Source organism: Carcharodon carcharias, chromosome 1, assembly GCF_017639515.1.
Source record: "Carcharodon carcharias isolate sCarCar2 chromosome 1, sCarCar2.pri, whole genome shotgun sequence".
NCBI lineage: Eukaryota > Metazoa > Chordata > Chondrichthyes > Lamniformes > Lamnidae > Carcharodon > Carcharodon carcharias.
Genome location: NC_054467.1, coordinates 151,668,098 through 151,680,597, shown reverse-complemented (window position 1 = coordinate 151,680,597; position 12,500 = coordinate 151,668,098). Strand labels below are relative to the sequence as shown.

The window sequence follows — 12,500 nt, the reverse complement described above, 5'->3', positions numbered from 1 at the left end:
GATGAGGCCAGGTATTCAGCCTCTGCAGAGCCCACTTTTCTGTGCTAGTTAGATTATAAAATGGCAGACTGAGCTTTGCAGTTCCACAAGGCAATGTTACTGGTTCTACAAGCTAGATCCATATCACGTGACTCCTACTCTCCCCTCTGGCTTTGACAAAGGGGGTTGTTATGACCACACTGGTTAATTGCTGCACAAACCAAATACCAAAGGGAAACATGGCTTACGGGCCATACCCTTTTTTCTGAAAATGTGATGGGGATGTATTGATCTCAGCACTAAAAGTACAGTAACACTTTTGGGATTTTAAAAATTAAAAGTTTTATTAACAAGAATAAAAGAAAACTTAAGCACACAATATTACAGGTACACAGTTAAACTTAGTATTTCAAAACATTCCCCTCAAAAAAACGCTCTACTTGGTCAGACTCACAAGTAAACACCTTCCAAACAACATTCCCTTATAGATGTTTAACTTTAAAAAATCAAGAAATGTTACCCAAAGCAAATTGCTGTGGCTTCAATAAAGACACATCACATGACCTGTAACTCTCTTCCGCTCTGCTGTGAAATTCCAAACTTCAGAATAAACTGCTTTTTGCAGCCCAAGATTTTTCTGGCTTGACTGGATGGTTGATTCAAACTGTATTCTCTCTCAGCCATGGCTCCAGCTGCTACATCTTACATCTCACAGCTCAACAGCCCAACAGCTCAAACAGCCAAAGCCCAAAAATACCTTATCTTCCCTTTCATCTCAGGTTCCATTGTTTTCATATCTCTTTGAAATTCAAATCCTTCCAACTATAAAGTCTTTCATGTTTTCACCTTGTCTTTGTTTTCAGGTCAATAAAATATAATATCCCCAATTCTAGTTTCCTATAGCTATTTATCTATGGAACTTCTGCAAGATGCAAGCCTGTCTCTTTTTACCTCTGACTCCCCTTTGATATTCAAACAAACTCTCCACTTATCTAAAAATGCAAACGTTATTTCTAACCGATTCACTTGTACCTCAAACCTAACACCTCTATCCTTTCCATGTTTCTAACCCCACCACAGTCAACCTGTCCCCTATGAATCTATGCCCAGCTTTATTAAATCACACACACGCACAGACACAGATACACACACACTTTTCACAGACTAACACAATATTCCCCCAAAATATACAAAAAACACCCATTTCTCACAGGGTATATCCCTTTGTTTGGGTCCCTGTGGTTGTTAAATGTTCCAACCATTAAGATTTGAAAGGAAGGTTGTGGAGTCCTTTTATCCTGGCAGATGAATAGGCTCTGGTTGGCCAGCCTGGCTTATGAAATGCAGATGGCCTTTGCATAGTTCTCTTTGAATTTGGTCTCTGCAGCCCACAATATGGGCAGAATCGTCCCGGATTTGCACGAAGTGTGGTAGTGGGCAGGTAAAATCTCATTTTACCTGCCGGCTGCAATGATGAATTTTCATGCTATATCGTCCCAAACCCACCGCATTATTTATGCATTCCTGGGGAACACGCCGTTTCCATGGCAGGTGGGCTCTCATTCACCCACCATCGCCTCGCCGCTTCAGCACACCAGGTGCCATATTTAAAGTGCAGCTGCGCACATACTTCTTAGTGCTTCCAGCCCATGATTGCTGCAAAGAAAACATGGCCCTGAAAGGCAAAAATACTGCAGCTCCCAGTTTCAGGGATGCATCCCTCAAACGCCTTTTGGACACAGTGGAAGCTTTCTGTGATGTCCTCTACCCCCACTTTGACTGCAGGATGGGCAGCAACATCACTAAGCTGGCTTGGGAAGCGCTGGCAGCGGTGGTCAGTGCCAATATCCTGCAAAAGAGGTCAGCCACCCAGTGCCACAAGAGGATGTTCTGCCAGGGTAAGTCACTCTTCTCATCACTTTCAACTCACACACTCACAAACCCATCACACATCCACAGGGCCCTCACTCACTGCCAGTTCAAGCAACATCATCATTTACTCTCTCACACACGCCTTCATTGACCTCATCCCAGCAATGGAACAACTCACCACCCACACATGGCAGGTATACTTAATGCTCAATGTTAAGGCTGGATTTTGCCTCGAGAATTGTGCGGTGGTCACTCCTACCAATACTATCATGGACAGATGCATCTGCGGCAGGAAGGTTGGTGAGGATGAGGTCAAGTATGTTTTCCCTCTTGTTGATTCCTTCACCACCTGCCGCAGACCCAGTCTAGCAGCTATGTCCTTTAGGACTTGGCCAGCTCCGTCAGTCGTGGTGCTACCGAGCCACTCTTGGTGGTGGACGTTGAAGTCCCAGATCTGCACCCTCGCCATCCTCAGTGCTTCCTCCAAGTGGTGTTCGACATGGAGGAGCACTGATTCATCAGCTGAAAGAGGGTGGCATGTGGAAATCAGCAGGAACTTTCCTTGCCCATGTTTGACCTGATGCCATGAAACTTCATGGCAGTTGGAGTCAATGTTGTGGACCCAGGGCAACCCCCTCCTGACTGTTTAACACTGTGCCTCCACCTCTGCTGGGTCTGTCCTGCCAGTGGGTCAGGACATACCCAGGAATGGTGATGGTGGTGTCTGGGACATTATTTGTAAGATATGATTCTGTGAGGATGGCTATGTCAGGCTGTTGCTTGACTAGTCTGTGAGACAGCTCTCTCAAATTTGGCACTAGCCCCCAGATGTTAGTAAGGAGGAATTTTCAGAGTTGACAGGGCAGATATTGCCATTGTCGTTTCAGGTGCTTAGGTCGATGCTGGGTGGGCTGTCCGGTTTCCAACTCCTCATCTCTTGTGCTAATGGTTCCACAGTTACTTGCTCAAAATACAATGGGAACCTTGTTAGCTGAATGACTCGACCCGAAAATACCCTGTCACACGACACCTTCAGGGTTCTATCTTTAGTTGCTGTTTAACCTCACAAGAGGTAACAGGACTGCAGGCTACAGCAGCCTGCCTCTGACCTTTGTCTCTCTCAAAGCCTGGTCTCCAGAAAGAATCCTGCATTTTGCCTACATTGTGAACCCAATTCCCAGAATGCAAGAATACTGCATCTTCACCTGCCTCTGCCTTCAACCGAGCTCCTACGAAAAAGAACAGGCTTTCTGCCAGACAAAGCTAACTGAAAGAACTTTTCTTGGTCATTGTCTTACTGGACTCTGGACTCACGTGAAGTAATAACTCTTTTTTGTGTGGTCTTTTCCCTGTACGTCTTTTCCTTATCCCTCTTTTATTGTGTGAATGTACCGAAGTTACATAGCGACATTCCCTCCCTGCGGTTTGAGTGTGTGTAAAATAAACCAACCCCCTGATTTTACCCTATCTCGAGTTTACATGGGGTTATTAATAGAGGATTGGGTCATTCTCAAAGTGAGGGATTGTGGAAAAATATGCCACCACTTGTTAAGGGCGAAATCAAACATCAAAAGCATCTTTCTGTTTACGGAAGGGTGGTGAGAGGAGAAATCAGGCTGTTTGAAATTATATCTCCTTCTGTCCATAACAGGGGCTTGGGCTCACTAGGCTGATTCCTGAGATGAGGGATTTGTCTTATAAGGAAAGGTTGAGCAGGTTGGGCATTTACTTATCGGAGTTTAGAAGAATGAGAGGTGATCTTATTGAAACATATAAGATTCTGAGGGGGCTTGACAGGGTAGATGATGAGAGAATATTAAATCAACAACTAGTGAGTATACAAACATAAAAACAAAAAAACTGTGGATGCTGGAAATCCAAAACAAAAACAGAATTACCTGGAAAAACTCAGCAGGTCTGGCAGCATCGGCGGAGAAGAAAAGAGTTGATGTTTCGAGTCCTCATGACCCTTCAACAGAACAGAGAAATGGAAAGCAATGAAGGTGAGCAAGGCAAAAGAGAGATACGGAAATCTTGTCGCAGAGACGAACAAAACTTCTTCAAGGAAGGCATTTCTTGAAGAGCAGAAGCAGTCAATTAAACACAGAGATAAAAACAAAAAAAACTGCGGATGCTGGAAATCCAAAACAAAAACAGAATTATCTGGAAAAACTCAGCAGGTCTGGCAGCATCGGCCGAGAAGAAAAGAGTTGACGCTTCGAGTCCTCATGACCCTTCAACAGAACTGAGTTCTGTTGAAGGGTCATGAGGACTCGAAATGTCAACTCTTTTCTTCTCCGCCAATGCTGCCAGACCTGCTGAGTTTTTCCAGGTAATTCTGTTTTTGAACAAGTGAGTATACTTTCAAAATAAGGGGTCTCCCATTTAAGACAAAGGTGAGTAAGAATTTCCTCTCTCAAGAGGCTCACCAGTGTTTGGAATTCTCTTCCCCAATGAGAAGTCAATGCTGGGTTATTGAATATATTCAAGGCTGTGTTAGACAGACTTTTGATTGACAAGGGAGTCAAGTGTTATGGGGACAGACAGGAACGTGGAGTTAAGGCCACAATCAGATCAGCTATGAACTTATTGATTAGCAAAGCAGGCTGAAGGAGCCAAATGACCTACTCTTGCCCCTATTTCTTAAGTTCTTATACATACAAAATTCAGAGGGAACTTAATTATCAAAAGAGTGGTGAGAATGTGGAACTCGATGTCACAGGGAGTGATTGAAGTAAATCGTATAAAGGCATTTAAGAGAAAGTTGGAAAAGCATATGAGGGAGAAGGGAGAAAGAAGGTCATGTTGACAGAGGTAGATGAGGTTGAGAGGACACTCGAGTGGAGCATAAACGTCAGCATAGATTAGTTGGACTGAATGGTCTGTTTCTGTTCAATATATCCAATGTAACCCTATATAATGCAATGTGAAATCACCCAGATTAGACAGTAACATATGAAACTATATAACAAGTGAAAAGGGTACTTAGTAGAGTGCATACTCCACCACTCCGTGTTAACTCAACTACACATTTCAACTCCTCAATTACACAATTCTTTGTTGAGGCTTTTCCTTGCCTGATTGATGCTCTGTAACTACAAAGGTGAAAAAAAATTTAAAAGCTTCCATCTCACTGAGAAGGCTTGAGGCCAATCCCCATCCAACAATCTGCTCTGAAAACTCTGCTCATATTTGGCAGCTGTCACAAATTCCACCACAGCAGATGAGACAATCCACAACATTCTAAAACATCAAACATCCTAAAAAAAAAGTGAATTTGTCCTATCTCCCAGTGTTAACGGTTCCTTTAAAAAAAATTCCATGGTCTAGATCTGCTTATCCATCAAAATCTAATCAGTTAAAAGCAAAATACTGCGGATGCTGGAAATCTGAAACAAAAACAAAAATAGCTGGAAAAACTCAGGTCTGACAGCATCTGCAGCGAGGAACATGGTTGTCATTTCGAGTTCGTATCACTCTTCATCAGAACTAAGGAAATAGAGAGATGAGGTGAAATATAAACTGGTGGGGGGGGTCGGGGGGATGGGACAGGTGGAGCTAGGTAGAGGGCCAGTGATAGGTGGAGGCAAAGAAGAGATTGCCAAAGATGTCATGGACAAAGGGGTTTGAATCAGTTCAGCTTTTGGCCATATCCTATCTGTGCACCAAGTTTTTTTTTATAAATCCATCCATTAGATTTTGAGATACTGTATGTTTTTTACAAACAAGGGCCAAACTAACTGTGCACCGCCAGAGATTTAATGATTAATTAATTCAACCACTATTACTAAATGTTTACATTAGTAACCACCAAGTACCATAATTAATGTCACCATCCATTGCACTCAATTGTGCACCTCCTGTGAAAATTCCTTCAGTGGAAGACTGCAGAGGGAAACCTTATCAAGTACCAAATGTTTTAAATCTAATGAACCAAAAATGTTGGCTTAATAATCGATTACATTCCTGAAGCAACAGAATGCAGCCCTGGACTCGAACTCAAGTTCTGTCGAAGGGTCATGAGGACTCGAAACGTCAACTCTTTTCTTCTCCGCCGATGCTGCCAGACCTGCTGAGTTTTTCCAGGTTAATCTGTTTTTGTTTTGAGTGCAACAGTTCCCTGGTTTGAACGTCACGGAAACCACGCATGCGCACTAATAATCCCGATGCCGAGGGCGGTCATTGCGTTATCACATTGCGTCTAATTCTGTGCATCGTCATCTTTAAGGGACCGGTGTGTCGAAAGTTGCCTGTAGTTGTGACCATAGAGACGGGAGGGCAGCTTTATTGAGAGAGCATGAGTGATGGAGCCGGCACGGGGCCGGGCCTGACCGGCCTTGCCCACCACACCTGGGGGAAGGTGTGTGACAAGGTGAAGAGGGCCGTGGTGTTCATGGACGCGGCGTGCGCCGAGAGCTTGCACTGGGCCGGCGGGATGGACAGGCTGCTCCAGGCTGGGGCCCTGAACGTCAAAGAGTTCAGCAGCTTCGAAGCGGGGGCCCCGGGGCAGGCCAAAGCGGTATTTGTGGTGAGCACTTTGCTGAAGGGACGCACAGCAGACGTGATCCATGACATTGTGAGCCTCAGCTCCTTCCAGTATTGTGTGGTGATCACCGCTGTCAGCCACTCTGTCCACCTGTTTGCCAATAATGTGATGGCCGAACTGGAGCAGGAACTGGTCTTCGAGCAATTCGGGGAGCTGCTGTGCCAGTGGATGGGTAACATGAATTACACCGGCGAAGTCATGCACTTGCCCATATTAATCGCGCCCCTCGCTCCCCACCTTTTCGTCACTGCAGCCTATTCGTCCTTGTTTTCGTTTGTGCCTCAGGATCTGAAACTACTCAACAATACCAGACCTGACAAGAAGAAATTCGGGAGCCTGAACGACGTAGACTTCCAGTCTTTGCCCTTTGAACTTCAAGTACAGATCAGGTCACTCGTTTCGTCCTTGAACTCTATGTTTGAAGTTCTGCAGCTCAAAGAGGAATGTTTTGCAGTTGGACCTAGTAGCAGAATAATTGCAGGAGAGCTTGCTAATTATCCACAGGCAAAACACAGAAGGAAAACTGCTCAACATAAGGCATCTATCGTCTTTATAGATCGCACACTTGATCTCTCAGGTACAATACTGATTCATGGATTTTTATTGTTCTGTCACATTTCAGGTTGTGTTGCAATATATTATTTGCAACCCAGAATTAATGCTTGCTGTTACTAGTTATCATCAACTTTTTAATTGCATATCCACATAACGTTATTGTTAGGAGTATCAATTGAGTGTGGTAATTATATGGAAATAGTTAAACTTATGTTAGGGGAAAGTGCAAACCTTATTCACCAATGTTTCGAGTTGTCTTTTTTCCATTATTTTGCATTGTTTTCCACATTCAATATTACTATATCCCAATGTACTTGGTTACTGTTATGATTTATTTTTAGCATCAAGAGGTTTTGGAAGTTGTCTCTTTTTCTTGTTAAGTCACAAGTAGTCATGGTAAATATTATAGCATTGTTTGCTCCTGTGCACCTACTTAATATTATTAGAAGATATTCGGATGCCCAAATAGTTGATTAGAGACAATGCTCCTTTTGTCACCTTTATGTGAGACATTAATGTTGCTGCCTTTTGGAAAGAAAAAGTGCAATAACAACTTATATTTATATAGTACCTTTAATCTAATGAAATGTCCCAAGCAACGTTTTTGCTAAGTTGTAGGGGCAGCTGTTTGGCAAACTGAAAGATAGCATGTAGGACATGACATGTTCTGGGAAAAGCAACACGTGTGCAGCAATGCAGATAATGAAAGGGGTCACACACACAGCAGCCAGCTTTTAAAGGGATCACTGGTCTCAAGGTACTTCACAGGGGTATTACAAAACAAAATATGACAATGAGCCATTTATAAGCGGATTAGGGCAGATGATCAAAAGCTTGGTCGTAAAGGTAGGTTTGAAGGAGAGGAGTGTTGTCACGACTCACTGGGGATAGTGCGCTGTAAAATCAAACCCCACTGATCTCCGAGCTGTGACAAATGTGAAAAGTTTGGCCAAACTACCAGATTGCCCCAATTCTATCTAACTGTTTAATTTAGGTTAACACAATACGAGCACCGGGTTTGTATACTTAATAAGTAAATAACTTTATTGAATAAACTGTCATTAACCAGTGGCAAAAGCAAGAAACATGAACTGCTAATTTCTAACTCTATAACCTAAGCTCTACCCCTTCTTAAATCCCTATACACTCACATACAAGACGTATAAGACACAAAAAAACGTGGATTCTCAGGGTGGAATAAAACAGTTCAATAGCACCAATTCTGGAGTACAGGATTTTATAGAACAAAAACAGAAAATGCTGGAAAAACTCAGCAGGTCTAACAGCATCTGTGGAGAGAAAGACAGAGTTAGCGTTTTGAGTCCATATGACTCTTCTTCAGCTCTGAAGAAGAGTCATACGGACTTGAAATGTTAACTCTTTTTTTTCTCTCCACAGATGCTGTTCGACCTGCTGAGTTTTCCCAGCATTTTCTGTTTTTGTTTCAGAATTCAAGCATTCGCAGTATTTTGCTTTTATCACAGGATTTTATGGGTTGATTTTGATCTATGTCTTCCAAATTCCTTTCAGTTCTTGTTGATGACACAAGGTGGTCTTCCAGCACTTTCAGTATTTAGTTCATTGGTTGAACACTTGCCTTTCAATGTCTCTAACTGTGATTTTTCCCTTTGCTTCTTGACAGGGGTTTTCAGCGAAAGAGCAGGTTATAGAAATATGAGAAGAAAAAGCCAGTTAGCTATTACTGTGGAATTACTGTAATCTTCCACACAAGAGCAAGAGGTTTTAGGTCTTGATCCTTTCAGGATAGGATCTATTCTGCTGCAGTGCTTCTCACACATAACCTGGTCAGGAGCCAAAGAAAACGTTGTTTCTGGGCAGCTCCTTTGGTCTACGACTCCTTTCTGGCTCCATCCTGTCTTTCATGGCACACTTTGTTTCAGGACTACAACATTGTATATCTCATCCTGTTCCAGTGGACATATCTTTCAACCTGCAGCTATTGTAATTTTAATCCCCAGTCCAACAGAAAATAAAAAGATATGTTCTTTACAACAGTCCAACAGAAATAAAAAAATGTGTTCCTTATAGTGTCCTAAAGGAGAAAGTGAAGTGGAGAGGTTTAGAGATAGAATTCCAGAGCTTGGCACAGGCAGCTAAAGGCGCAGCCACCAATGTTGGAGCAAATAAAATCAGGGAAGTTCAAGAACCAAGAATTAGAAGACCGCATATGTCTCGGAGGGCTGTGGGGCTCAAGGAAATCATAGAGATAAGGAAGGCTGAGGCCATGGAAAGATTTAAAAGCAAGAATGAGGATTTTAAATTTGAGGTGTTGCTTAACTGGAAGCCATTGTAGGTCAGCGAGCACAGGGGTCATGAATGAACGGGACTTGGTGTGAATAAGGATAAAGACAGCCAAGTTTTGGATGAACTCTGGAGGGTAGAGTGTGGGAGATCAGCCAGGAGTGTGTTAGAATAATTAAGTCTTGAGGTTACAAAGGCATGAATGAGGCTTTCAGCAGTAGTTGAGCTGAAGCGGACTGAAGTTGGTCAAAGTTGCCCAAGAGAAAATAGGTGGACCTAGTGATGGTGTGAACATGTGGTTGCAAGCTCATCTCTGGGCCAGATATGACTCAGTTTGCAAACAATTTAGAATCATAGAATGGTTACTGCACAGAGGAGGCCATTCGGCTTGCTGTGTCTTTGCTGATTCCCTGTAAGAACAACTCTCCAAGCCCCATTCCCCACCTTTTTCCAGCTGACCTGCATTTGTTTTTCTTCAGATAATTATCTAATTTTCTTTTGAATGCCTAGATAGAGTCTGTCTTAGAAACATAGAAAATAGAAGCAGGAATAAGCCATTTGGCCCTTCGAGTCTGCTTCGCCATTCAATATGATCATGGCTGACCCTCTATCTTAACACCATACTCCTGTGGTCCCCCTGTACTTATTGACACTTTAAGAGTCCAGAAATCTTTATATTTCCTTCTTAAATATATTCCGTGACTTGGCCTCCACAGCCCTCTGTGGTAGAGAATTCCATAGGTTCACCACCCTTTGATTGAAGAAGTGTCTCCTCATCTCAGATCTAAATGGTCTACCCTGTATCTTGAGACTGTGACCCCTTGTTCTTGACATCCCAGCCAGAGGAAATAAAATCTCTGCATTGAGTCTGTCCTGCCCTCTCAGAATTTTATGTTTCAATGAGATCTCCTCTCATTCTTCTAATCTCCAGTGAATACAGGCCTAGTCGGCCCAACCTCTCCTCATACAACAATCCTGCCATCCCAGGAATCAGTCTGGTGAACCTTTGCTGCACTCCTTCTATGGCAAGTATCCTTTCTTAGGCAAGGAGATCAAAATTGCACACACCACTCCAGGTGTGGTCTCACCAAGGCCCTGTACAGCTACAGGAAGACATCCTTGCTCCTATACTGAAGCCCCCTTGCAATGAAGGCCAACATGGCATTTGCCGCCTTAACTACTTGCTGCACCTGCATGTTTGCTTTCAGTGATTGGTGTACAAGGACACCCAGGTCCCTTTGTACATCAACATTTCCCAATCTATCACCATTTAAATAATACTCTGCCATTCTGTTTTTCCTACCAAAGTGGATAACTTCACACTTATCCACATTATACTGCATCTTCCATGTATTTGCCCACTCACTCAACTTGTCTAAATCTCCTTGAAGCCTTTTAACACCCTCCTCATTGCTCACATTCCCACCAAGTTTCATGTCATCAGCAAAATTGGAAATATTACATTTGGTTCCCTCATTCAAATCATTGATGTGTATTGTGAATAGCTGGGGCCCAAGCACTGATCCCTGTGGTACCCAACTAGTCACCGCCTGCCATTCCAAAAAAAGCCCACTTATTCATACTCTCTGTTTCCTGTCTGCTAACCCAATTCTGAATCCATGCCGCTATATTACCCCCATTTCCATGTCTTTTAATTTTGCAAACTAACCTCTTATGTGGGACTTTATCAAAAGCTTTCTGAAAATCCCATTACACCATATCCACTGGTTCTCCCTTATCTATTCTAATTACATTCTCAAAAGAACTCCAATAGGTTTGTCAAACATTATTTTCCCTTTCATAAATCCATGTTGACTTTGTCCATGCTGTTGATATTTTCCCAATGTCCTATTATCACAGTCTTGACCACAGTATTAGGCAGTGTATTCCAGATCCTAACCTCATGTTTCCATTGCTTCTTTTGTCAGTCACCTTAAATTAGTGTCCTCTTATTCTTGATCATTCTGCCAGTAGGAACTGCTTTTCCTTATATACTCTGCCTAGAAACCTCATACACTTGCCACAGAAAGGGATAAAGTCGCAAGTGATGGAGCAGAGTTAGTGGCACTTACTGAAGACAATGCCTTCGGTCTTTCCAGTATTCAAACGGAGGAAATTTCTACTCATCCAGTACTGTCAGATAAGCAGCCTGACAATTTAAAGACAGTGAAGGGGATGAGAGAGGTGGTAGTGAGGTAAAACCGGGAATCGTCAACGTACATGCTGAAATTGATGTTGTGTCTTTGGGTGATGTTGTTTAGAAGTAGCATGTGATTCAGAAATAAGTGAGGTCCAAGGATCGATCTTTGGGTGTGGGAATAGGAAGAGAAGCCATGGATGGCGATTTTCCGATCTAGAATGGATCTAGACATTTGCTGTCCCACCCCGCTGGACAATGGTTGAGAGGTATTGGAGGAGGATGGTGAGATCAATTGTGCTGAAGGTTGAAGACAGGTTGAGAAGGATAGGGGGACACTTTGCCTTTGTCACAGTCACCCAGGATGCCATTTGTGACTTTGAACCATGTTGGTACTATGGAAGGTATGGAAACCTGGTGGAGGCATTCAGTTGTGATGACTGGAAAGATGGGTGTGAATTTTGGAGGTGACAACACGTTCAAGGACATTGCAGAGAAAAGGATGGTTGGAGATGGGATGTAGTTTGCGGAGATGGGATGGTACTTCGTTAGGGTGGTTGAGTCAAGGCTTCTTTTTTGAGGAGTTGTGTGATGACAGCGTATTCCAAGGAAAATGGGACAGAACCTGAGGAGAGAGTACTGTTAACAATGTCAGCTAACATGGGAGCTGGGAAGAGATTAGAGAAAGTGAGGAATTAGATAAAGATGCGAGTTCAGAGCTAGGGAAGGGGGAGCTTTAGAGGCAGATTAGTCCGCTGGGCTAAGGGAAGGGAGGGAATTGGAAGAGGCAGCTGAAGGGATGATCTTGGTGACAAAGAAATCCATGAATTCTTCACACATTGTTGGAGGTGAGGGTGGAGGGACAGGGGAGAGGGATTTAACAAGATGCTTTGCAGCCGTGAAATGAAGCCAATGTTTTACTGTTCCGTTCCAGGCTGATCCTGGAATAGTGAGCACTTTTCTGCAGACGAGAGCAGGATCGAATAGTGATTTATGTGGTCCAGCCAGATTCAAATATGTGTACTTTGGAGTTAAGGGAGTGGAGATAAGGGCTACACCAGGTGTGTTGGAGTACAGCCAGGGCATGAGGGAGTAATGATTTTAATGTGGACTAGGGCATCAATGGTGAAGGAGAGGGTGTGGCTGAAC

General features: G+C 43.2%; 1 protein-coding gene across 1 annotated transcript in view; it reads left to right on the top strand.

Annotated features, from left to right (window-relative positions):
• Positions 1-6,073: 6,073 nt before the first annotated feature.
• scfd2 (sec1 family domain containing 2) overlaps positions 6,074-12,500 on the top strand; it is a 363,585-nt gene continuing 357,158 nt past the window's right edge. The window contains exon 1 of the mRNA XM_041198895.1: positions 6,074-6,974. Within this exon, the coding sequence (XP_041054829.1) occupies positions 6,149-6,974 (826 nt within the window). The 5' untranslated portion in view covers positions 6,074-6,148. The remainder of the gene's footprint in view (positions 6,975-12,500) is intronic.